Source organism: Rhinopithecus roxellana, chromosome 13 (genome assembly GCF_007565055.1).
Source record: "Rhinopithecus roxellana isolate Shanxi Qingling chromosome 13, ASM756505v1, whole genome shotgun sequence".
NCBI classification, from domain to species: Eukaryota; Metazoa; Chordata; class Mammalia; order Primates; family Cercopithecidae; genus Rhinopithecus; species Rhinopithecus roxellana.
This window is the reverse complement of record NC_044561.1, coordinates 125,242,774-125,269,223: the sequence shown is the minus strand read 5'-3', so window position 1 is coordinate 125,269,223 and position 26,450 is coordinate 125,242,774. Positions and strand designations below refer to the sequence as shown.

Sequence of the window (26,450 nt, the reverse complement as noted above, 5' to 3'; positions counted from 1 at the left end):
CATTATTTCTGGTTCTTCATCCAGACTTGGTGGCATCGAGACGAACTTGGAGCAAATGCATCATTTTATCGTCACAGAAAACTCCTGCCTTATATCATTACTTGGTTTGGTTGCTACAATTTGTGAAGCAACCATAAGAAAATGGACTTGGAGACACAAATTGGTTTGTACTCTGAGTTTCCAAAGAGGTTCCAACAGAGTACAAAAAAAAAAAAGTTTAAAAAAAAATACACACAAATAGTACCTTGACCTGTTCCTTCCACTGAAACATTGAGAAAAAATTGCTCATTCTCTATCCCTGAGAGCTCTTTGAAATGCAAGGGAAAAAGAAATGTGTGGCTTTGTGGTTTGAATTCTCTTACATTATGCTGAATTTTAAACAGGACTATTTCCAGTTTGAATTTTTTTTTTAATTTGGAAAAGGAGAAAGTGAGGAAATAAAGGCTTTTGTGATCCAAAAGTTAAACGTAGCCTAGATGAGCATGTTTCAGGCTGCTATTTCAGCACCAGGAAAATGACTCTTCCGTGAATTTGTATTACATGCTTTTACCAGTAACAGAAGATTTATTTATTACTACTGAAAATAAATGAAAAATAAAACTATTCAATCTCCTTGGTGAAATGATGCAATGATGCAAGTCACCTCCCCAACACAAGATCTAAAAAAGGATGAAATTGCAAGAGGTAAGCAGGTATGACTCTTGTACTGGTCTAGAGCTGCTCATCTCCTTCCACCTGGAGAGATTTGGGGGTTAAAAGGGGGCAGTCAATGGGGAGGCGGAAGCACAGATATCCTGGCCTTAAGTTATCAACTCACACAAAAGACCACAGAGTAGGGACATGTGAAGCTTCTGAAGTAAAGAAAATCTTTTCAAACCAGATCCAAAATATCACATATTATATAATCCTATTTATATGAAATGTCCAGAAGAGGCCAATCCATAAAGACAGAAAGTAGATCAGTGGTTGCCAGGGACTGAGGGAAGTAGAGGGTGGAGAAGGACTGCTAATGGGTACAGGATTTCTTCTTGGAATTATAAAAATGTGCTGGAATTAGTGGTGGTGATTGCACAATCTTGTGAATATAGTAAAAGTCATTGAATCATATACTCTAAAATCATGAATTTTATGGTATATAGATTTCAATTAAAAATAAAGAGAAAGTGGAATTTACACATGTAAAAATATTAGAAACAGTATATGATTAAAAATAAATTTAAAAATCAGTTGGAAAATAAAATTTATTTAATACACAGTATAAAAATATTTGGACACTAATTTGAAAAAATAGAGCTAATTTTCTCTTGCATGCCATTTGAACAAACATATTTATGTACTTACATGTAAACAAATTTTAAAATCTATAGATAAAAAGAAAGAGAGGAAGGAAGGAGGGAGAGAGAGAGCAAGGGAAGGAGGAAGGACGAAAAAAGGGAGGGAGGGAGAAAGGGAGGGAGGGAGAGAGGGAGGAGGGAGGAAGGAAAGAAGGAAAGAAGGAAGGAAGGAAGGAAGGAAGGAAGGAAGGAAGGAAGGAAGGAAGGAAGGAAGGAAGGAAGACAGGGAAGAAAGAGGGAGAGAGGAAGGGAGGGAAGAAAGAGGGGAAGGAGGGGAAAAAAGAGCTTCTGCCAGTTAGTGGAGCTATTGATGGTAGGACCTAGAAGTAAATGGTTCTTTAAAGAGTGGTGCTAATAGTGCTTATGGTTACGAAAGACAGGGCTGATTTAGTCAACAAACATTTAGTGGGCCAGGCTATGTGCTCACTAAAAACCTAGAACTTGAGGAAAGACCAGATCCAGCAAAGTAATGACAAACCAAGACCTAAGGAAGGAGAAGACAAATAAGAAATCCTCCATAATGAGAAACTCCCAACAGAGAAAAGCGCCAAGAAAATGATTTCCTGTTTGGAGCTATATAATCCCCCTCTGCTTTCTCTGCACCTTAAAAATTGCTACACACAAATCCCAGCTACTTGGGAGGCTGAGGAGGGAGAATCGCTTGAACCAGGGAGGTGGAAGTTGCAGTGAGCCAAGATCGCAGCACTGCACTCCAGCCTGGGTGACCGAGCGAGACTCTTATCTTAAAAAAAAAAAAAAAAAAAAATTGTTACATACATAAGTTTCTGACAGTGATGTCTTAGGGACCGAAGAAGAAGGAATTAGTTCACATTTGCAGGCAAAAGGGGACCAGAGAGGAGTGGAACAGCTAGGAAGTGCCGCAGACAGGCAGCCTCAGGTCATTAAGAGTTGTGAACAAGAAGAATGCAGAGAAAGGGGACACACATAAACCTAGACAATTAGCAATGTTTCAAATGCAGTTTGTTGTTGTCAAACCACAAGCAAAAAGCAACATGTTCTAAAAACAAAGCCTGTATATATCATGATTCTCCATTCAAAAAAACATAGTTTACTGAGCACCTCCTACTATGTGCTAAGCACATAATTTTCAGCTTAGCCAATACCTTTCCCTATGTCTTTTTTTTTTTTTTTTTTTTTTTTTGACGGAGTCTCGCTCTGTCACCCAGGCTGGAGTGCAGTCGTGCGATCTCGGCTCACTGCAACCTCTGCCTCCTGGGTTCAAGTGATTCTTCTTGCCTCATCCTCCTGAGTAGCTGGGACTGCAGGCATGAGCCATCATGCCTGGCTAATGTTTTGTATTTTTAGTAAAGACAGGGTTTCACAGTGTTAGCCAGAATGGTCTCGATCTCCTGACCTCGTGATCCACCTGCCTCAGCCTCCCAAAGTGCTAGGATTACAGGCATGAGCCACCGTGCCCAGCCCCTATGTCTTTCTAATAGAAATAATAAGGGTGATGGTTGTGTATTTCTTGCCACAGCCATAATGATTCAGAAAAGTTCATCTCATTCTCTTCTCCCTTCTTTTTATTATGAAAAAAGTATCCATTTTTTCTGAGTAGTTGTGTATACCTGTCCTCTAGAGTTCTTTGTTCCTCTCATGGCTAACCATAGGGTACTAGAGGCTGTTGTGTTAATATTATATCCATTATTTCCGCTACTCATTTTCCCATTGCACTGGTCTGCCTGTGAGCAAGGGAGGTAGAAAGAGCACAGGTTTTGGCATGAAATAGATGTGGGTTCCAATTTCTGCTTTTCTATCCCCACTGTATGACCTGGAGACACTCACTTCATTTCTCCGTTTCTTAATCTGCAAGATGGTATGGTAATATGTACCTGGATGGTAGTTTTGGAGATTAGAGGCAATGTAAGCAAACTTCCTGGCACATTAAAATATTCAATAAAGTGATTGCTGATATTATCATGACAGGGCAGGCATTTTGGCACTTGTCAGTGTTGAACCTGGTAGGAAAAGTGTGGGAAGGAGAACGTGGGAAAGAACAGGAGAAAGACTTCTATTGGACCCCACACAGGACCTGCCCTGCTATCAGTGTTACAGTTTGGTTCTTATGTATCTCTCGCATGTCTCTTCCATAAGTAAGAGTAGGGATGTAAGATGGAGAAAAATCCTATATAAAAATATCAAGATCCCTAGGGCCAAACTTGTGTAATCAAAGCTCAATCACATACAATTACCTTAATAAGTGATCAAGGCTATCGTCCCAGTGATGTTATGTACCATGTACCCCCCAGTATGCTGTGATTACAAAGTACCCATATCTGTGATATTCTTTTCATAAACCCATATCCCCAGTCTAATTGTAACAAAAACATCATACACACTCAAAGTGAGGAACAACATACCTGATCAGTACTCCTCAAAACTGCCGAAGTAATGAAAAGCAAGGAAGACTGAAACTGCCAGAGACCAAGGAAGACTAAGAAGACACAACTTAGCGTCATGCGGTATGTTAGATTGGACCTGGAACAGGAAGAGGACATGACTGGGAAACTCGTGAAATCAAAACAAAGCCTGGAGTTCATTATTAGTGACATGCCAACGTTGGTTTCTTAGTTTTGACAAAGGTGCTGAGATGATGTAAGATGTTAACAATGGGGAAGATAGGATGGGGGGCATTTGGAAACTCTCTGTGCTACCTTTGCCATTTTGCTGTAAATCTAAAACCATTCCAAAATACATTTCATAAATATTATTAGAGGCCGGGTGCTGTGGCTCACACCTGTAATCCCAGCACTTTGGGAGGCTGAGGCAGGTGGATCACTTGAGCCCAGGAGTTCAAGACCAGCCTGGACAACATGGTGAAACCCCATCTCTACCAAAAATACACAAATTAGCCAGGCATAGCAGCACAAGCCTGTAGTCCTAGCTACTTGGGATGATGAGGTGGGAAAATCACTTAAACTTGGGAAGTCAAGGCTGCAGTGAGCCTTGATGGGACCACTGTACTCCAGCCTGAGCAACAGAGTGAGACCCTGTCTCCAAAAAAATAATAATTAAAAACAAAAATAAATAAATATGTAAATATCATTTAAAAAAATGCCATTACATGGCACCATGGTTGGCCACTATAGGAGAGTCACAAATAGATATTAGGAACTTCTATATTCATTTTAGATTATTGTAAAATGTGTCCCAATGCCCCCATAACATTCATAGATGAGCTGTCTTTGTGTTCCTTCCCAGTAGCTGCCCCTGCTGTCATGTCCTTGAACAGTGAGTAACTCCACCTCCACTTGTTCTAACTATTCACTATCATAACAGGAGCCTCTAGCCAGGCACAGACCTACACTGGTACCTTAGTCACACAGGATATGCCACAATCAGCCCCCTCATGTAAGCAGCCCTTACATGACACTATGAGAGGTGTCAGGACCAAAAACACCCTGTCATCAGCTCTCCCCCAATATCTAGAACTCTTGTAAAACTCAGCTCCCTGGTACATAGAGCGGGAATAACCCCTGTGGATGCTGGCCAGTCACATCTCAATGTTGACACACGTTTAACTCCTCTTTAGTGGTGAACAAGGACATGCATCACTCAGGTCCTTCTTCAAGGAAGAATTTGTCACCCCATCTGTCAGCAGGAAGCCTTGAGTTGTAATTCCTTCAAGATTTGCCTTACCTGCAGAGCCACATCTTGCCCATGTGCTCCCCCTTCCTGCCCAGTCCACATCCACTGACTGACTGTGTAGTAGGTATTAAGATCCAGACATTTCAGCCCAACTGGAACAACTTTGCTATGCTCTGGAGCTGTCCAAAGTTGGCTGAAGCCTGGTCAGGCCTGCCTCACAGGTAAGCTTCTTCCTTGGTCCACTTCTGCTTTCTGTCCTTCCTTCCCATAAGTATTGATCTCTAATGACCATCCTACATATTGCCAGCTCCATCTCAGCATCTGTTTCTGGGGAGCTCAGCCTGTGACATCTTTCTTAGAGGGAGAGAAGACTGTGTTCAGGATGACCAATTGTATGATCTTTTACTTGATTTCCCAGCCTCCCTTGCAGCTAGGGTGAATCACATGACCCAGTTCTAGCCAATGAGGCATCATCAAAATTTTATTGGAGGATAGACAGATATTTGCAGGACAAAAAAGTTTTTCTTTCTTCATACACGGTATCCCATTGGTACAGGGATCATCTCAGTACCTTTCGGCTTCCATTTTCTTCTCATCATAGATGTGACATCTGGAGCTGCTGCCATCTTGTAACCATCAGGTGACACATATGAAAGAAATGCCATGATAACTGAAGAGACAATAACTCTGAAATCGCTGAGCCTCTAAATCAATACAGCCACGATCTACCACCAAACATTGCAATCTGTGAGAAAAATAAACTCTCATTTGTTACATTACAGTCGTTTTCTGTTACCTACAACAGAACACATCCCTAACAGAGAGTGAAGAACACATTTACTGAGTGCCTACTGCATACCAGCCCAGGGCTGAACACTCTCTAATCTCCCTCATTTAATGTCCACAACAGCTCCTTAAAAACACACTGCCCAGCCCTGCCTAGGCCCACTGATTTGCTCCTGACAAAGGTTGGATGCAGGGCAGCCGTATTGTGTCTAGTCACCCAGCCCTGGAACCGGAACCTGGGAATTTTAGGCTCCAGTCTGAACCAAGGGCCTGTCTCAGATATGAGGCCATGACAAACACATGTGAGGGCACCAGCACACACCCTGTATGTTACAGCGGGAGAGGGCATTTCGACCTCATCTTCTGCCTCTGCCTGTCTGCTGGCTCCTGTCTGATAGCTTTTGAAACACCAACAGTTCTTATTTTGAAAGATCTCAAAACACAGAAGTGCATTAGAAGAGCGGGATATTACACAAGCACTTTGAAACACAGATTATTTTGCTTGGCTTTCACTTAGAAAACACAGCTACCTAGACATTTCTAATTCTGGCTATTACTTTAGGAAGGCAATCAGTTCCCAAACTACCCAGGCATAATGGCTTTGGTTTTTTGTTTGTAGTCAAGTAAACATTTCTCCTTTCTACCCACATATCTGGGTTCTATGCACCCCAATACAGAAACAGAGAAAACAGCTACAAACCACTGAGAAAAATCAAGATCCAACATCTCCATCAGAATATTGATTTCAGTTAATAGCACATAATCAAACATCTTTACACAGAGGTTTCATTTAGAGAAAGTGGAGCTTTCTTCTGAATTCTATTATAACAACTCAACAGGTAAGACCAGAATTTTAATATTTTAAGCTTGTGCTGCTTTTGCACATGCATTTGTTTATTCATCAATTCAGCAAATATTTGTTAAGTGCCAGATACTTTTCCAAGAATTAGGGATACAGCACCTTCTTAGGTTTCCTCCTTAAATCTCTTCCCTCTTTTGTAATATTAGCAATAGCTAACGATTTTTATGTGTTCACCATGTCATAGGCATCAAATCATTTAATCCTCATAACAAATAAATAAAACAGCCCCTTTAATTATACCTATTTTATATACGAAGAAGCTGAGGCTTGGAGAGCTGTAGTAACCAGTCCAAAGTCACAAAGTTAAATTGTAGCAGAGCTGGTTACCAAAACTAGAAAAAAGCAACAACTCATCCAATCTGTTCTGATCTTCCCAGAAAATTATTTCACTTCAAATCCAAAGATTATTTTTTAAGTCTTATATTCAAGGGATACATATGCAGATTTTTACATGCATATATTATATAATGCTGAGGTTTGGGCTTCTATTTTACGCATCATCCAAGTAGTCTGCATAGTACTCAATAGCTAGTTTTTCAACCCTGACCCCCTACTTTCCTCCCCCATTTTAGAACCTCCAGTGTCTTTTGTTTCCGTCTTGATGTCTATGTGTGCCATTGTTTAGCTCCTACTTCTAAGTGAGAACATGCAGTAATTGATTTTCTGTTTCTGCATTACTTCACTTAGGGTAATGGCCTCCAGCTGCATCCATGTTACTGTAAAGTACATGATTTCATTATTTTTGTGGCTGCATAGTATTCCATGGTCTATATGTACCACATTTTCTTTAGCCAATCCACCACTGATGGGCACCTGGGTTGATTCCATGTCTTTGCTCTTGCGAATAGTGCTGTGATAAACATATGAGTACAGCTGTCTTTGTAGTAGAATCATTTTTTTCCCTTTGAGTAGATATCCAGTAACGGGATTTCTGGGTCAAATAAGTCCTATTTTCAGTTCTTCGAGAACTCTCCAAACTGCTTTCCACAGGGGCTGAACTCATTTACTTTCCCACCAACAGTATAGAAGAATTTCGTTTTCTCTGCATCCTTGCCAACATCTGTTATTTTTGACATTTTAGTAATAGCCATTCTGACTGGTGTGAGATGGTATCTAATTATGGTTTTAATTTGCATTTCTCTGGTGACTAGTGACACTGAGCATTTTTTATACATTTTTTGGTCACTTGTGTGTCTTTTTTGGGGAAGTGTCTGCTCATGTCCTTTGCCTGCTTTGTAACAGGGTTGTTTTATTCTTATTGATTTAGGTTCCTTATAGATTCTGGGTATCAGTTCTTTGTCAGATGCATAGTTTGCAAATATTTCCTTACATTCGGCAGGTTGTTTGTTAACTCTGTTAGTAGTTTTTCTTTGCAGAAGCTCTTTAATTAGGTCCCAATTGTTAATCTTTGGTTTTGTTGCATTTGCTTTTGAGGACTTAGTCATAAATTTTTTGCCTAGGCCAATGTCCAGAAGAGTTTTTCCTAGGTTTTCTTCTAGGGTTTTTATGGTTTGAGGTCTTCAATTTAAGTCTTTGATCCATCTTGAGTTAATTCTTGCATATGGTGAGAGGTAGAAACCTAGTTTTATTCTTCTGCAAACAGCCAGTTTTCCCAGCATCATTTGTGGAATAGGGGGTCCTTTCCCCATTGTTCATTTTTGTTGACTTTGTCAAAGCTAAGTTAGTTGTAGGTGCGTAGCTTTATTTCTGAGTTCCCTATTCTGATCCATTGATCTATGTATTTCTTTTTGTACCAGTACCTTGCTGTTTTGGTTACCATAGCTTTGTAGTATAGCCAAACACTATTTTGTTTGTGAGCCATTCTGTCAGCTCTTCCCTCTTTGATTCTCTGAAAGTCATTGTCTAGTAAATACAATGACAAACATGTAAAAAGTGTTCAGCACTGGTTTTTATTATTGCAGTGAACATGGATTGGGTCTGTTGTCTAGCATCTTCAGGGAATAGTACCATATTTTCCTCAGGGAAATTACCCTTTACTTTCAGATCATGGGATTCAGGTGGCTCTAACTCCTTCTCTGGCTCCAAGCTGGGCAGGTGAAAGCCCTGGCCAATCCCAGCATGGCATTCCCCTGTCCACAGATACTGACTCAGAGATGCATGCCTGCTCTAATCTGATTCACGAAGATGTGATCTGGGAGGTACAGCATCTCCTGGGGCAGGAACTGTGTCTCGTTCATCTTTGTCCCCCCAACACCTAGCATGCTACCAGACACATAGAAGCCACTCCACAATCGTTTAGTCAGTGGTTACATGAAAGAATGACTTTATTTTAATCTTCTTTCCTGTGGGATAAATAAAATTGCATCACTATAGTACGTGTTAGTTAAGGAACAGTCTAAAGTGCTGCAACCAAAGGACTCAAACTTCTAATGATTTAAACAAAATAGAATTTTATTTCTCTTTCATGTAGGAGTCCTAAAGGAAGCATCCCAAGGTTAAAGAGGGACTTCAGCCATCTACAATATAAGTGTTTATTCCTGGCTCAAAAGTGGCCTCTTGTTTTTTCCAGCCTATCCTTATCCCAGCCAGTAAAAAGTTGGGTAAAGGCAGGGGGAAATATACTTGTTTCTTTGAATAGCCCAACAGAGAAGTAGTACTCTCACTTCTGTTCATATCCATTAGTCAGACCTTGATCACATGGCCACCTAGCTGCAAGGGAGGCTGGAAAATGCAGGTTCTAACTGGACAGCCATGTGCTATTATCAGGATTTCGACTGTTAAAACAAGGAGATCATGAATATCACTGGATGATGGTTGATAAATACTGTAGGAGGATTTAGGCCAGCTATGCACTCCTTACAGAGTTTTAAAGAAATAATTTAAGAATATTCTTGTCAACTTTCTCTATCACTATGCCTCCTTATTGTAGAACAACTCTGATCCTATCATGCATGTTCTCATCACTATGACTACACCCAACCCCTGCCCTGTGCAGGCGTGGGGGCTTGTCTTGACTTCGACATTTATTCCGGGGATGGAGCTTTCCAGAATGCCCCGATATGGTTTAGCTGTGTCCCTATCCAAATCTCAACTTGAGTTGTATCTCCCAGAATTCCCATGTGTTGTGGAAGGGACCCAGGGGGAGGTAGTTAAATAATGGAGGTGGATCTTTCCCATGCTATTCTCATGATAGTGAATAAGTCTCATAAGATTTGATGGGTTTATCAGGGGTTCCCACTTTTGCTGCTTCCTCATTCTTTCTCTTGCCACCACCATGTAAGAAGTGCCTTTCACCTCCCGCCATGATTCTGAGGCCTCCCCAGCCATATGGAACTGTAAGTCCAATTAGACCTCTTTTTCTTCCCAGTCTTGGGTATGTCTTTATCAGCAGTGTGAAAACAAACTAATACAACCTCAATCCCACATCTGTCTTCTGAATACCTACTTTCAATGGTTAGGGAAGACTTATAACACTAGTTAAAGGCACTTTGGCTTGTTAGCCAGATATGAAGTTAATCACTTTCTGTGTGACCTTTGCAAATTACACATTCTCTCTGCACTCAGTGTCTCCATCTGTAAAGTGGCAATAGTATTGTTACCTACCCCATGGGTTGTTGTAGCAACTCATCCTGATTCTCAGCTGTAAAGAAGTTAGCAGAGGGCCTGTCCTGCATTAGGGTTCTCAATAAATGTTAATTGTTACTTTTAATTCTAGTTCATCCATGTTCAGATGTTAAGTGTTGGCCTGAACCTCTTTGTATCTTTACTTCCAACGGCTTCTGTATCACCAGACAAGGCCCTGGTACCCTTGGCAGGCCATCAGGATTCTACCCACCTAGGGAGAATGCTGCTCACCTACCCACCTAGAGAGTTCTCTATGGCCTCAAACTGCAACCTCTCTGCAAATACTGAGTCCATCTGCAACCATGTTCCCTGGCTTGACCCACTTCCTCCTGACAATGGCCTAATCTTGGACCTGATAAGTATTTGTAAAATGAGAAGAAGGGTCTATAAACTGAGCAAAAGCACAACAAATATCTTTACTTTCTCTGTGCATACAGTGCCTAAATGAGAAGCAAGGCCTATTAATTCAGTCTCCTCAAGATAATCTCAATCATAAAACAAGTATACATTTTTAATAAGAAAACTCTTCAGAGCAGCTGATAATGAAAGCTCCAAGAATAAAAATGCAATTGGAAGCTGCCAGCACTGCAAATACCTCACGCTCCTGGAGCCAGATCTTGGGCTGGTTGCTATTTCATCATCACAGGAGGAGACAGTATAGAAAGGGCTTCAACTGCTCTCTTAATGCAACACTCATGATAAACCTGAATTCTACAAATGGGTCTTATTTTTGTAATCTCTTAATGCCTCTCTCCTCGTACCTCCACCCTAATTATGAATTTAGGCAAACCAAGATTTGGGAGAAAAATGATCTCGATTCCACAGCATAAAAAGGGCTCTCCTCTCAGTGCACTGATGACAAACTCAAGACAATGATTAGAGGCTTCACTTTCGTATTCAATGGTTTTTTTTTTTAACTATCAGGATGTTAATATATCAATCAGTTGCAAATGTCAGATGGGCATTTCAAACGTTCCTAAGCAAAAATTTAAGAAACTGGTGTGATGGAATTTACTGACTCGTGTTACTGGAAAATTAAGGAGTTGAAGGTTCAGACCTGGCTGGACCGAACACTCAAAGAATACTATGAATCTCTTTTCATTCCTTCTTTCCACATTTTTCTGTGCATACTGCATTCTTAGGCAGGCCTCCCTCTCCTATAGCTTAATCAACTCTCACTACCTGAACAGAGACTTCATCAGCCCAACTCTGCAAATACTAAGTCCATCTGCAACCATGTTCCCAGGCTTGACCCACTTCCTCCTGACAGTGGCCTAATCTTGGACCTGATAAGTGTTTGTAAAATGAGAAGAAGGGTCTATAAACTGAGCAAAAGCACAACAAATATCTTTACTTTCTCTGTGCATACAGTGCCTAAATGAGAAACAAGGCCTATTAATTCAGTCTCCTCAAGATAATTTCAATCATAAAACAAGTACGCATTTTTTGTACTTGATAGGCACCTGACCCAACACTGTGGCAAGAGATCTGGATTGCTTTAGACCAGCGCTGTCCAGTATAACTTTCTGCACTGATGGATGGCAGTGTTGTATATTTCCACCTGCCCAGGCTCCTGACAGCCCCATGTATTGTCATTGGGTGCTATCAGGACTCTTTGTTACACCCTGACCCCAGCTGTTATGATTAGTTTTTCAACCATTAGTTGTGCCCAATATACATATGTGCAAGGTGCTGAGGACTCAGAGGTGGCCAAAATCAGGTTGTTTTCTGATCCCACGGAGCTGATGAATGATAGGTGAACATTACATTAATCAAATACTGGTGAGGCTAAAACTTAACTGAGATATGTCTCTAGGAGAGAAACATGGTCTTATGGGAGCACATGAAGGTAAGAAGTAAGATGACCTAGCTGTTTCAGAAAGGGAGTATGTGGCTGTTGGGGCCAAGGATAGGGGCTTGACAATCAAGGGGAAGAGCCCTTGAGCTGACATCTGAAGAATACACAGGCAGTGCATTGCAGGAAGCAAGTGGGGTTGGGAAGTGGGGGTCTTCTCAATCTAGGACAGGCTTGTGCAAAGATTCCACAAAGACCAGAATGCTCCAAGGGCTGATGGAAGGCTAGGATGTCTAGAGAGTGCAGACGTATGGAGATGTAGGTGGGGAATTGTATGTAACAAGACAGATGGAGGGGCAGACAATGAAAGGCTTGCTAGCCTTGCTGGCTGTCAAAGGTAGTTACGTTTCTCCTGAGAAATGTGGAAACACACTGGAGAGTTATAAGCCAGTAAGTGACATGATCACATTTGGGTCTGGAACACAGCACTGTGCTACCACATCTAGAAAACAATTGAAGGAGGGCAAGAAGAGGAAAGGAGAGACCAGCAGAGGACTAGGGGGTCTAGGCAAGATATAATGGCAGCCTAAGCCGAGATGGTGGAGATGAATTCAAAGGCAATTTCAGAGGTGAAACCAGTTGCATTTGCTGACAGCTTAAATACTACAAGTGAGGGACAAGGAGGTATTCAAGATGCCAGCCTTTCTGATTTGTACACTTGGATGGATGGTACAGCCATTCACAGAAAAAGGAACACTGGAAAAGAACCAAATATAAGCAAGAATAACACAAATTCAGTATCAGACATGCAAGTCAGGACTATCCATGTAGAGATGACAGTTAGAGAAATGGTCTTGAGCTCAGAGAAGGCTGTACTAGGGGAATAAATTTGAAAGTCAAGGACATATAGCTGAACATTGGAGTGGTAGAAAGGATGAAACTACATAGGAAGAAAAGATTGACTGAAAAAAGAAGGCAAATTTGAAGGAAGTTAGCTCTAAGGTACCTCAATAATTAACACTGCGGTAAAAAGAACGAACTTGGCCGGGCGCGGTGGCTCAAGCCTGTAATCCCAGCACTTTGGGAGGCCGAGATGGGTGGATCGCGAGGTCAGGAGATCGAGACCATCCTGGCTAACACGGCGAAACCCCGTCTCTACTAAAAAATACAAAAAACTAGCCGGGCGAGTTGGCGGGTGCCTGTAGTCCCAGCTACTTGGGAGGCTGAGGCAGGAGAATGGCGTAAACCCGGGAGGCGGAGCTTGCAGTGAGCTGAGATCCGGCCACTGCACTCCAGCCTGGGCGACAGAGCGAGACTCCGTCTCAAAAAAAAAAATAAAAAATAAAAAAAATAAAAATAAAAAAAAAAATAAATAAAAAGAACGAACTTGAAAAAGAGGGGTGAGACAATAGCAAAGACTTGGAATCAACCCAAATGTCCATCTGTGACAGACTGGATTAAGAAAATGTGGCACATATACACCATGGAATACTATGCAGCCATAAAAAAGGATGAGTTTGCGTCCTTTGTAGGGACATGGATGCAGCTGGAAACCATCATTCTTAGCAAACTATCACAAGAACAGAAAACCAAACACCGCATGTTCTCACTCATAGGTGGGAACTGAACAATGAGATCACTTGGACTCGGGAAGGGGAACATCACGCACTGGGGCCTATCATGGGGAGGGGGGAGGGGGGAGGAGGGAGGGATTGCATTGGGGAGTTATACATGATATAAAGGATGAATTGATGGGTGCTGACGAGTTGATGGGTGCAGCACACCAACATGGCATAAGTATACATACGTAACAAACCTGCACGTTATGCACATGTACCCTAGAACTTGAAGTATAATAAAAATAAAATAAAATAAAATAAAAAAAAAAAAAAAAAAAAAAGAAAAAGAGGGGTGAGAAACAGCAGCCACAGCAACAGGAAGGAAACCAGGGGAATGTGGTGCAAGAGAAACCAAGCAAAGAGAGTAGATTTAGAAGGAAGGAGTAGTCGAGAGTGCCGAGTTTAGCTAAGAAATCAACTCAAGCAAGAGTGGAAAATGTGCATAGGATTTACTGACAAAAGTTCACCAGGTAACCCTTGCAAAACCTGTCTCTACGGAGTGACCAGTGCAGAAGTCAAAAGTGAATGGGTTGAAGAGTAAAATGGAAAAGAACAGAGAAAGCCACTATTGACAATTCTTCCAAGAACTTCAGCTGGGGAGAGTTGGGGCAGGGGGCAGAAAGTTGAGAAAGAGCTACAAGAATAATATATGAGAAAAAAAGAAGAGGTTGAGGTTTTTATGGGAGAGACATAAGCAATTGCACATCAAGGTCTCAGCCCATCTTTTCTCAGGCAATATTTTAAAAGAGCGACTAATTCATTCAATACTTTTGGAGAAAATGTCCACTAAGAGGCTTCAACTTCCAAAAATGGTTCACTCGATTAACCCTAACTTAGGGTGAAGAAAATTGATCTGAGAAGTCCCTGAGATAATGGCAAGCTCTCCTATTCCAATAATTTCAAGATGGCGTCTTCCTAAAAAGAATAATGCCGTAATCTTTTTAAAATGCATTTTAGTTAAACTGTCTCTTAGAAAAAGAAAATAAGAAGACCAGAAACTTTTTCTTTTATGGGTGGCAAGAGCAATCAACAGCATAAAATTCTGAAGTAGGCTTCAAAAAAAGGGAATGAAGTCAAAGCTGGTGACTATAAGAATAAAATGTCAGTCCAGGTTAAAGGAACAATTAATGATGACTGGAAGCTGACAGAATGTTCAATCATGCGCTGCACAACCTAGAGCTCACAAGAGTCATTAGCTTTGGATGGGTTCTTAGAACTTCCAGGGAATAAGAGAAGGGCCTGGAGGTTGGAAATGGGCTGCACATACTGTACGTTTCACAAGTGTTAACTTTATGTGCTTTCAGAAGGATGTCATCCTAGTCAACACTGTGAAAGGATACATCATTGGCAATTCTTTTTTTCATTTTTTCTTAAACTGACAAGTGAAAATTGTTTATATTTATGGTGTATAATGTGTTGATATACATATACATTGTGGAATGGCTCAATCAATTTAGCATCTTCATTATTAATTCTTTAGGTGACTCTAATATGTTAAAGACACAAGGAATATAATCACAGTTACATGTTTTAACAACTTTGTTGGGGTATATTTGCACACCATAGACTTCACCCATTTTTAGGATACAAATGAGTGATTTTTAGTAAACTTGCTGAGTTGTACAACATCACCATAATCCAGTTTTCTAACATTTTCATCATCCCAACAAGATCCCTAATGCTCATTTATAGTTAATCCCATTTCCACCTCTAATCCCAGGCCACTACTAATCTGCTTGTCCCCATAGATTTGTCTCCTCTGGATATTTTTTGTAAGTAGCGGCATACGGTGTATCGTCTTTTCTGTCTGACTTCTTCCACCTATGTAATGCTTTTGAGGCCCATTCATGTGGCACACGTGCCAATTTTTTATTCCTTTTTATTGCTTAATAGTAATTTATTGTATGGATATACCGTATTTTGTCTAGTCATCATTTTGATGGACATTGTTTGCATGTTTAGCAATTATGAATAATGCTGCTATAAATATTCACTTTCAAGTCTTTGTGTGGACATATGTTTCTTCTAGGGTAGATATTTAGGGGAGAAATTGCTAGATCATATGGTAAATTTATGTTTAACTTTTAAAGAAACTTCCCAATCATTTTCCATAATGGCAGTACCGCAATAGTACTTTGAAGCTGCCTACTGTATCTTCTTTAAGGATATAGAAGTATTGTGCTAAGTGCTGGCATATAAAGATGAACAAGTCAATTTCTGCCCATAAGCATTATATAGTCTAATAGCCAAAATAATTATAGATACAATTACAAAGTTGAGGAAATGAAGTCACTTCCTTTTCTATCTAACTAGTAGAGTCTACCGGGATTTTACATAATTAAGATTGTCTGAAACCAAAATAGAGAAAGCTAAAGGCTTCTTCCTTTCAGACACATATTAAGCACTTGATATGTTTCTGACAGAAATCGGAGCTAAAGATGGCCTTCTGCCAGAAGTTGAGTTCAGCTGCATGAAACAGAAAATCCCACATAATGAGAGCTTAAACAAATAAAGGATTATTTTTCTGTGATACAACTTGAAACCTAAAGGTAAGCAATTCAAGGCTGGGATTACCTCTCTGTAAAGTCATCTGAGATTCAGAGGTTTTTCGGGTTCGGGCTCCACATTCATAGGATCTGGCCCTTGTCTTCAGACTTACAAAATGAGTGATAGAGCATCAGCCTTTACATCACCATTCCAAGCAGTAAAAAGTAGAAACAGTCAAGAGCAGAAGAGTTTGTGCCAGTTGAGGTTTGCTGGCTGGGTTACTTGAATTGCCTCCCTGGAACTTCCATAGAAGACTCCCCTTACATCACTGTCAAGTATTGGATCATGTAGCTACCTGGTCTTCAAGGAAGGCTGGCACATTAGTGTGGCAGCTGGACATGCTGTTGCCCCAGTAAAGCTGGAGTCCATTGGTGAGGAAGAAGATAATAGGTATTGCGTGGACAACCCACAGCCCTGCCTTCTAGGAGTAAGTAATCAAGCAAGGGAAAAAGTGTGCCAAAGAAGCCTGGCGCACAGGAGGTCTTTTGTAGTCCTTAATTTGGACCCTTTTCCCCTAAAGCTGAACTTGTTACAGGGACTTGGAAGCATGTAATTTATCTGAGAGGCAATCCCAGGAAAAAGGCATGAGGGCTCAGAGAGAATGAGATGGATACGGAGCAAAAGCCAGTTACAAGACACATTATCAAGCATGTTGCAGTAGGTGATGGAGGTTCAGGGGATATCTGGGAAGCACATACAGCATCTGCCATTGTCCACCTGCAGGATAGGGGAGCTGAAAATGTATCTATTGCCTCTGGCCCTCATTAGTTGAGCACTGCCCCTGGGGGCATTTACTCCCCCTCATTTCCAGGATGAACTTTGTCAGATGAGGAATTACACACACACACACACACACACACCAGGGAAGACTCTGGGGCAGAAGGTGTTTGTCACCCTTAAAGTGGCACTCTGGCTGTGTAAGTTGAATCTGAGCTCACAGGGAACTGGCGGAGCTGTCCAGCAAATGGTGGCTGAAATCAGAGGTAGGCTGGGTGCAGGGACACGGGCATCAGCAGCATCTCCCCCTCATGAAAAGTTCATATTTATAATAAAATCTAATCATTGTGCTCTAACATGACCACTGGCCAAATTGTCCCCCTTTTCGTGGCATGGATGTGACCTTTAATTATGCAATATTCTGCATGTCATTTTTTAAAACAGCTTTGTTGAGATAGCATCAATATACCACACAATTCACCTAACATGGACAATTCAATGGTTTTTAGTGTATTTTAGCATTTTCACTAATGACTAATCATATTGAGTCTTTTTTCATGTGCTTGTTGGACATGATATCTTCCTCGGTGAAATGTCTACTCAAATCCTTTGCTGCCTATCATTGAATTGGGCTGTTTGTCTTTTTGTTATATTAAATTGTAAGTGTTCTCTATGTATTCCAGATACATGTCTCTTATCAGAGATCTGATTTGTAATTACTTTCTCCCATTCTTTGCGTTGTCTTCTCATTTTTGTGGCACCTTTTAAAATACAAAAGTTGTTGATTTTGAGAAAGTCCAATTCTTTTTTTTTCTTTTTTTAGATGGAGTTTCACTCTGTTGCCCAGACTGGAATGCAGTGGTACAATCTCAGCTCACTACAACCTCTGATTCCCGGGTTCAAGCAGTTCTCCTGTCTCAGCCTCTCAAGTAGCTAGGATTACAGGCGCGCACCACCACACCTGGCTAATTGTTATATTATTAGTAGAGACAGGGTTTTGCCATGTTGGCCAGGCTAATCTTGAACTCCTGACCTCAGGTGATCCACCCGCCTCAGCCTCCCAAAGTGCTAAGATTACAGGCATGAGCCACCGCACCCAGTCCACAAATTTTTCCCTTGTTGCTTGTGCTTTTGAGAGTGAGGAAGGAGTGCTGAACCCTGTCAGTTTGTCAGCAAGGAGAGAGGGTGGTAAATTAGTGTATGAAATTTAAAAAAAGCTGTAAAAAATAGTTGATATTTAAGCTGGATCTTGAAGAATAAAGAGGTGTACCAGGCACAAAATTGAGGAAGAACTTTTCAGGCACAGAGACCACCTGGGTGGATTATCTCCTAGAATAAGAATCTTCTTGTTACATTTACTATAACTGGTTCAAAACAGACACCCCCACATATGCCAGCAACATACGGTAAACACTGACAGAGACTGTCATGTCTTGCAATTGTTATTAATAAAGCCAATTCATTTACACAAGATTCAATTAAAACGTAATGCTGCATCTGTGCAACTCCCCCAGGAAAGTGGGAAGTAGTGTTTGGAGAAGACCAAATAAACACTCATTAGTGATGACGATACCTCTGAGGACACAGGTTTTAAGTACTAGGTCCCATCTGCTCTCTTTGAAGGATGCACACAACCAAGATTGAAAGCAAGAAAAGGTGTTCAGTGCTCAGTGCGTGCCAAGCACAGAGCAGGAAAAGACCTAGTAGATAACAAATGGTCCCTGCCTTATAATCTAGCTTTGCATGTACGACTCTTGCTCTTGAAACCACAGACTGGATGTGACCCCGAGGGTAAGAGAAGTTCCCAAAAGGATTAAGAATGTGTTTTTTTCCAACCTGGAAGAATAGTGGCTTGGCATCAGAAATTAAGTTGCTCTGTTGAAAACAAACAGAAGTGGAAGTGTATATTCAGGGCAACTTAAACTCATGCTCTTGACAAAAATATTTTTTAAAAAAAGCAAATAAACAAAAGTATTTCTCATGCCCCTCAGTTCATAGACTGAAACTCATACTGACATGCATTTTTTTATTTTAGTAAAAACTGCCAAATTGTGAAACTATTCACAAACACTAGAAATGCATGAGAGTGTCCTCCCAATATTCTCACCTGAATTTAGCATCTTTTTATCTCTTGTCAATCTAGCTGGAAAAATGATATTAAAATCTCATTTTGACTGGCATTTCCCCAACTTCCTAGACGGCTTCACATCTTTTCATGTTCATTAACCGTTTGCATCTCCTCTTCAGTAAATTATTATGTATATCCTTTGCCCAATTTTCTTAGGGGTAATTTATCTTTTTCTAATTCATGTGAAAGTAGTAAGAGATAGTAACTTTACCTATAGCAAATGTTTTCATCCTGTTTTTCTTTTAACTTAGTTCAGGGTGTTTTTCCATACTAAATTTTAGATTGCTCATCTTGCTTAAGATCTTTCCACCCCAAGGATCCTAAGTTTTCTTCTATTTCCATATGCATATTTTTAATATTTCTCACACCTACACACATATACATAGTCAGATGGACAGATGGATCAATTCCTCGTGTGTGTGTATGTGTGTGTAGGGGTGAGACGACTCAGTGTTTTCTGAGTTCATATGATCTATATGGGGAATCAGATCTAACATGGACCAAGTGTTAAACCATACTTCCAAGAACAACACTACATTAGTAGGCCACCTGCTAACTTCTGCCTTTCACATTTTCCAGCTTAAAACATCTCCATCCTCCCCATTATGTAAGAAAGAAGTAGAAGTGTTTCTGACTGCTCCCTCTCCCATGATCCCATAACCCATCAGTTTTGAAGCTACATTATCCAACCTCCTGAATCTCTCTGACCACCCTCCAAGTCCTCCAAGTTCCCATGGCCACTCCCTTGCTCCAGGCCACCATCATCTCACCCTGGGTCTTTGCAGCACCCTCTGCCCCGGACTCCCTGGCCTACATGCTCATTCCTTCTCATTCATTCTCCACCCTGCAACCAGGAATATTCCTAAAATACAGACCCCATCTCATTCCTGCCCTACCTATGTTTCTTCCACAGCCCCCACTGCTGTCAAGGTCCTGTTCAAATTCCCATATCTGGCTGCAGCTGTCCTTCAGGATTCAGGCAATTCTCAACTTTTTTAAGAAACCTGTGCAGCCTCATTTCTCAGACCATGTCTCCTATTTCCATGCTCTGACCAGAGCAGACTACTTGCAGCACTTTCAAAAGCCCAAGATTCTTTTTCAGTGGAGCTCAACTGTGACTATGTCCCAGCTCAGCTGTCAAAAATTACAAACACACTTGTTCAGGTCTTACACCTGGGTGATTCTGACTCCGTGGGTCAGGTGGGATCTCCACATCCACAATCTGTGATGACTCCTATGACCAGCGTGCTCTCTGCCTTCAGGTTGCAGACGTTTGATTCCTTCTGCCTGGAGTTGTCTTCTACCTCCTCCAGCTCCAGCCCCACCCCACCACCCACCCCAAACTGGATATGGCCTCTTCCTCCTTGAAGTCAAATCATAGGTGCTCCTTCCTCCAGGAACTTTCTTTGACAGTCCAGGTTTGGGCTCTTCCTCTTTGCATCCCTGGTTTCCTGGACTTTCCTGATTCAAGCATTCATTGATTCCTCTTCTTCCACCCCAAACTCTGAGTTCGGGGAAACCTGAGACAGTGGCTGCTGTCTTGCTCACCACTCTATTTCCTGCACTCAGCAGAGACCTGACACATAGTAGGTGCTCAATAAATGTTTGCTAAACAACAACAACAAATGAATGAACAAATAAACAAACAAATGAACAGATGAGTGGATGCCCGTGGCAGTTTCCATGACAAACACAAATGGCTCGGCCAAGCCAGCAAGCAGACAGCCATGTGGCCTGCAGAGGGCACCAGTCTGCTTCTTAATCTCCCTGCAGAATCCTCAGGGCCAGGCACCTGCTGTCAGTCAGAGAGGTGCCCGATGCTCAGTGGTCATTCTGCTGCGCTGAAGATTAAGTAGGAGTTGTTTGCCCTTGGCCAATATAAAAAAAAACCTGAGTGTTCTCCCTTCACTTCTGGCGACAAGTAACACATCCCCTGTCTTGCCATGAAAAGAGCTGTAACTGTAGCAACCAGTGGCAGGTTTTCTGTTCCCAGGTGGGGGAATGAGGAGAGACAAACAGAGGGGTGAGAGGGAAACAGAAGGAAGACTTGCTGGTAAGAGACCCTATTATGTATTTTTTTCTACGTAAACAAGGTCAAAACTGCTCCTCCTGGAACAGCAAAGTTCTCCGCATGTCTCCAAGCTACGAACTTGCATGCTAGCTACTAACTAGCTACTCTCCCTCTCTCTCTCTTCCCCCTTCTCTCTGTATGTGTGTCTCTCTTCTCTCTCTCACTATCTCTCTCTCTCTACCTTCGACATCCTTTTATTCTAGGGGAGAACAAACTCTAAGTTCAGATTGAATGAGCATCCAAAAGAAGTATCTGGAGGGAGATTTTGTCTTCCCTCCTACGGACCCTGCTGGAGCCCCAGCTCAGATCAGCCCTTCTGTCAGCAATGAATGCTTCGTGCTGCCTGCCCTCTGTTCAGCCAACGCTACCTAATGGCTCGGAGCACCTCCAAGCCCCTTTCTTCAGCAACCAGAGCAGCAGCCCGTTCTGTGAGCAGGTCTTCATCAAGCCCGAGGTTTTCCTGGCCCTGGGCATCGTCAGTCTGCTGGAAAACATCCTGGTTATCCTGGCCGTGGTCAGGAACGGCAGCCTGCACTCCCCAATGTACTTCTTTTTCTGCAGCCTGGCGGTGGCCGACATGCTGGTGAGCGTGTCCAATGCCCTGGAGACCATCATGATCGCCATCGTCCACAGCAACTACCTGACCTTGGAGGACCAGTTTATCCAGCACATGGACAACATCTTCGACTCCATGACCTGCATCTCCCTGGTGGCCTCCATCTGCAACCTCCTGGCCATCGCCATCGACAGGTACGTCACCATCTTTTACGCGCTCCGCTACCACAGCATCATGACAGTGAGGAAGGCCCTCACCTTGATCGTGGCCATCTGGGTCGGCTGCGGCATCTGTGGCGTGGTGTTCATTGTCTACTCGGAGAGCAAGATGGTCATCGTGTGCCTCATCACCATGTTCTTCGCCATGATGCTCCTCATGGGCACCCTCTATGTGCACATGTTCCTCTTTGCGCGGCTGCATGTCAAGCGCATAGCAGCACTGCCACCTGCCGACGGGGTGGCCCCACAGCAACACTCATGCATGAAGGGGGCAGTCACCATCACCATCCTCCTGGGGGTGTTCATCTTCTGCTGGGCCCCCTTCTTCCTCCACCTGGTCCTCATCATCACCTGCCCCACCAACCCCTACTGCATCTGCTACACTGCCCACTTCAACACCTACCTGGTCCTCATCATGTGCAACTCCGTCATCGACCCGCTCATCTACGCCTTCCGGAGCCTGGAACTGCGCAACACCTTTAAGGAGATTCTCTGTGGTTGCAACGGCATGAACTCGAGATAGGATGCAGGGCCATGGAAATGATCATCAGTCAGGTCACTTTTGACCCTCCATCCACCCAAGATGTTTAGAAAGAAAAAAAATACTTAGAAGATATAAAAATGTGTTAACAGCCATGATTGTACTTGTCATTTGTTTTTAAGTTTACAACGCCTTTTAAAGGGGGGAAATGGTGAATAACAGACTCTCTGAAAGGATTCCAAGATGGGGAAGTCACAAACTCTGATTTCCCAAATAGTCACTGGGAGAAATCAGCAAAGGCTTCTCTGTGTGCTCTCTGCACTCATTTCCAAACACCCAGAGTGTGTGACGCCTGTCTGCTCCTCTGCTCCACACCCATGTCTTCATGCTTCAGGCCAGACCAGACTGAAGGATTCTCATGAACAATAAGGGTGGTTGAGATCTCTTGCAAGCAAACCCGTTACAGCTACGACCTCCTGCTGCCAGCTGCATGGATAGATAGCTTTGCACTTATAACTCCATCGGAGACTGAGTTCTACTCTATCATTGTATTTGCAGTTAGACAATTGTCTCTTTGTGAAAGAAGCAATGCTATGCTGTTTTCCCCTTTTCTTACCCCCATATCCCTTCAGTTGTCCCCTCCCCCAAAGGTAGCATGAGGATGGAACCCACTTCTATTTTCTGTTGTTGTATTGGTGTTTGTTGTTATTTTGTTTTTATGGATTAAGTCTAAGACAACCTTCAAAACTCTAACAAAAGAGAGAAAGTGTTTTGGACAATCAGAATATACTTGTGTACTTATATTTTGATAGCTTGCTATTTTAAGGCATAAATTACTCTTTTTAAAATAACTTCTTTTTTTCTATCATTTACTTTTAGCCTTTAAAATAAGAAAGGAAATCATGGGTTGGGTGTACAGTACATGTATATATATATATATATATATATATCTGTCTTACACACAAGAAATTGCTTTACTGTAGCTTAAGATAGTTTGAGAAACTGTAGAACCACTGTGTGGCTTTCTTGGGAGCCCTCGTTTTTGCTTATATCAACTGCATCTCTATAACAGGACTTCTTCAATATTATCTATGAAAGAGAAAGGGTTTCTTTTGTTCTTTTCCCCTTTTGCTTGTTCTTTTCCCCTTTTGTGTTAAAGTTGGATGACCCTATTATCAATGTCTATACCTTATCAACTACAGGAATTCATTCCTGGGAGCAAAGGGTGAGATTGGCTGACTAGAGCTGGCATTGTCAGATCCTTTTCTGCCCTAGATAACTTCAGTTTGTGCTTTCTGGCTGTGCCCATATCTACCCGTCACAAATTCTTATATTAAGCTGTGTGTTGGGGTGCAATTGTGTGTTTATCTTGTGCTAGCACACATTGGGGTTCTTTTGTTCTTGAAGATTTTCTGCTAATGTAAGCAAAACCATTCCTTTCTTGCTTTATGATGTTTGGAAATAATAAAAAGCTTTTATGGCTGCTAAATGTGTGCTACATTGAAATATACCACCTGGAATCATTCTGGTGACTCCTGCACACGGCCGTGGTATGTTTCACTGCAATTCAGTCATGACTTTGTAAGCGGCATAAACAGCTCCATTGACCACAGTGCTAGTCTTTTCTAGGGCAATGCCTTTTAGCCAAACTACAAAACTCTCCCATTTAGTTTCCAAAAATACCAGGTTTGTGGTTCCCGGGCCACTGTCATTTCCCATTATTTTAATCAAGACACTAAATCACAGGACTCTTCTATGGCCACTCAGTGGGTAAATGTAGAGAAGGGGGAATCTAATTATTTGAAAGTGATATGAGTAGCTGTAGGGATTATGATGTCTTTTTTCTATGTAAACAAGATAAAAATAACTTACTTTTCACTCTTATATCAATTTTCACATTATTTCATTTTATCCCGTTAGCAAACCTCTAAAATAGGTGAGTCATTTTACAAATGAAGAAATTTAGTCTTGGAGGGGTGATGTGGTTGTCCGGGAACGCCCAGATAGTTAAGGTCATGGTATATTCTGCATCCTGAGGCTGATGTCCTTTTGCACCAATATGCTGCTGCCAACAGGTTTTCATCATCAAAACTGATCCCCCTCTCCTCCCTGTATGTTTTAGCTTGCAGGGGCACTTCCAAACTGGAAGGCCCAGGAGCATCACCTGGGATCTTGTGCAAGTGCAGAATCCGATTTGGCAGGTCCAAGGTGGGGACTAAGAGTCTGCATTCCTAACTCTGACAAGCTCCTCCGGGATGTGGCTGCTGGTTCGCGGACCCCATCTTAAAGAGCAAGGGCATAGAGGATTTTCAAATGAGCATTATGCGAAGTAAAAGTACTATTCTGCCTAGAACGCTGACCCCACACCAGGGACTGTGCTAAGCACTTCACAGGCATTTGCTCCTTGTGATAACCCTACCAGGTAGGTACCATGGTTATCCTGATTTTACAGATCAGGGATGTGAAACTCAGAGAGGCTGTCTATAGGAACTCAGTCAGCAAGCAGAGATAGGGAGACTCGAACTCAGGCTGACCAGCTCCCACCCCCAAATCCAACCCAGTGTCCTAGTACCTCTCATGAAGACACAGGGACCTTTGAGCTGGGACCCAATGACTTGGGAGCCATGTGTTGCCATGCAGAGAGAATCTGATGCATGTTTCTACCACACACAGGTCCAGATGTTCCCAGCAGTTTCCAGAGAGATGTCATAAAAATCAAAAGGCACAATTAATTATTTAACTTGCTATAAATTTTCCAAAGTCTGTGAGTAGCCCTGGGGAGTGCAGCAAAGAGGTAAGTTACAGAGGCGTGCGCTTCTCTAGTAAACAATCCTGAATGCTGGGGTGCTACTGTCTCCTCCCCGAACACTTTCTCAGATTCTCAAGTGGGAACTCACCAGATGTTTCAAGCAGCAGGACAGTCATGTTTGAAAATGCTTAATGATTGGAAGTAAAAGCACACCATGATTTTAGTTCATTTGTTAATTCATTTGTCGCTTTTCACCCCCATCCCCAAGGCAGAATCCCTGCAGCACTTGATTCTCTGAGTCCTGAGAAGTCGTTGCCTGCTGTCCTTATTTAGGATGAACTTTTGATTTTAATTTTGAAATCCTTCCATAGGGCTGGGTGCTAAAACATACTGTAGCCTCTCCGGCTGAAAACATTTTTTAATTCACCCTCACCTCCACTAAAATCCATTCGCCACATAGCAGCCAGTGCAATTATTTAAAAATATAAATCAGATTATATTGCACTTCTGCTCAAAACTCTTCAGTGTCTCCCATTACCTTTTGAATAAAAGGTCAGTTCCTTACCCAGCCCTACTAAGCTCTAGTCATCTGATCTCTTCTGATAACTCTCCAGCCTCCCCTTACACCGTGCCTCTGCCCCGCCCCCAAACCAGACTCGTATCTGCCATATGCTCCTCTCTGCCCCAGGACCTTCGCAACCACTGTTTCCCCTGCCTCGAGTCTCTACCTCAGATCTTCTTGGCACAGGCTTCTTCTTAGCCTGCAGCCCAAATCCTCAGAGAGGCTTTCCCTGACTACTCTCTCTAAAGGAGGACTCAGTCATTCACACTATCATTGTTTTATCACAGATCTTATTGCTATTTTATATTTTCTTGTTAATTTATTTGATTTGTTCTCATCAATCTCTCTCACCAGAAAGTAGTGCCTAGGAGATAAAAAGTCAATAAAAATATGTCACTTTATTAATACATTTAAATACGAGCTCAAGTCTAAGCAAAGACAATATAGCACACTAGAGATCTCAAATTTTGGTGACTGTCAGCACCATGTGAAGTTTGAGAAAGACAGCCTGTTGCCTGAACCTCATGATCCAATAGATCAGAGGTCATCTCCAGATATCTGAAAATTTTAAAATCCACAGGTGATTTTCTGAGTTTGGTATACACAGTGTACGACGTCCACCAAACTCAGAAAACCACCAAAACCAACAAGTACTGATTATTATCCTTAGAGAATAACAAAAATCAATACCTCAGGAGCTTCCGCGTCTGCCCTATCACTCACTCCTGAAATCCTTTCATGTCAGGATGTCAGCTACCTTAAATTAATGTTGGATCATCCAAAAACCAATGCAAATCTAGAAACTCGGAAGAACCAGATAACAAAGTGAAG

General features: G+C 42.0%; 1 protein-coding gene across 1 annotated transcript; it reads left to right on the top strand.

Annotated features, from left to right (window-relative positions):
* The first annotated feature begins 21,289 nt into the window (after positions 1-21,289).
* Positions 21,290-22,350, top strand: MC3R (melanocortin 3 receptor). The gene has a single exon (XM_010356697.1). It carries the CDS (start codon positions 21,379-21,381, stop codon positions 22,348-22,350), a length of 972 nt encoding a protein of 323 aa, XP_010354999.1. The 5' UTR covers positions 21,290-21,378.
* Positions 22,351-26,450: the final 4,100 nt, after the last annotated feature.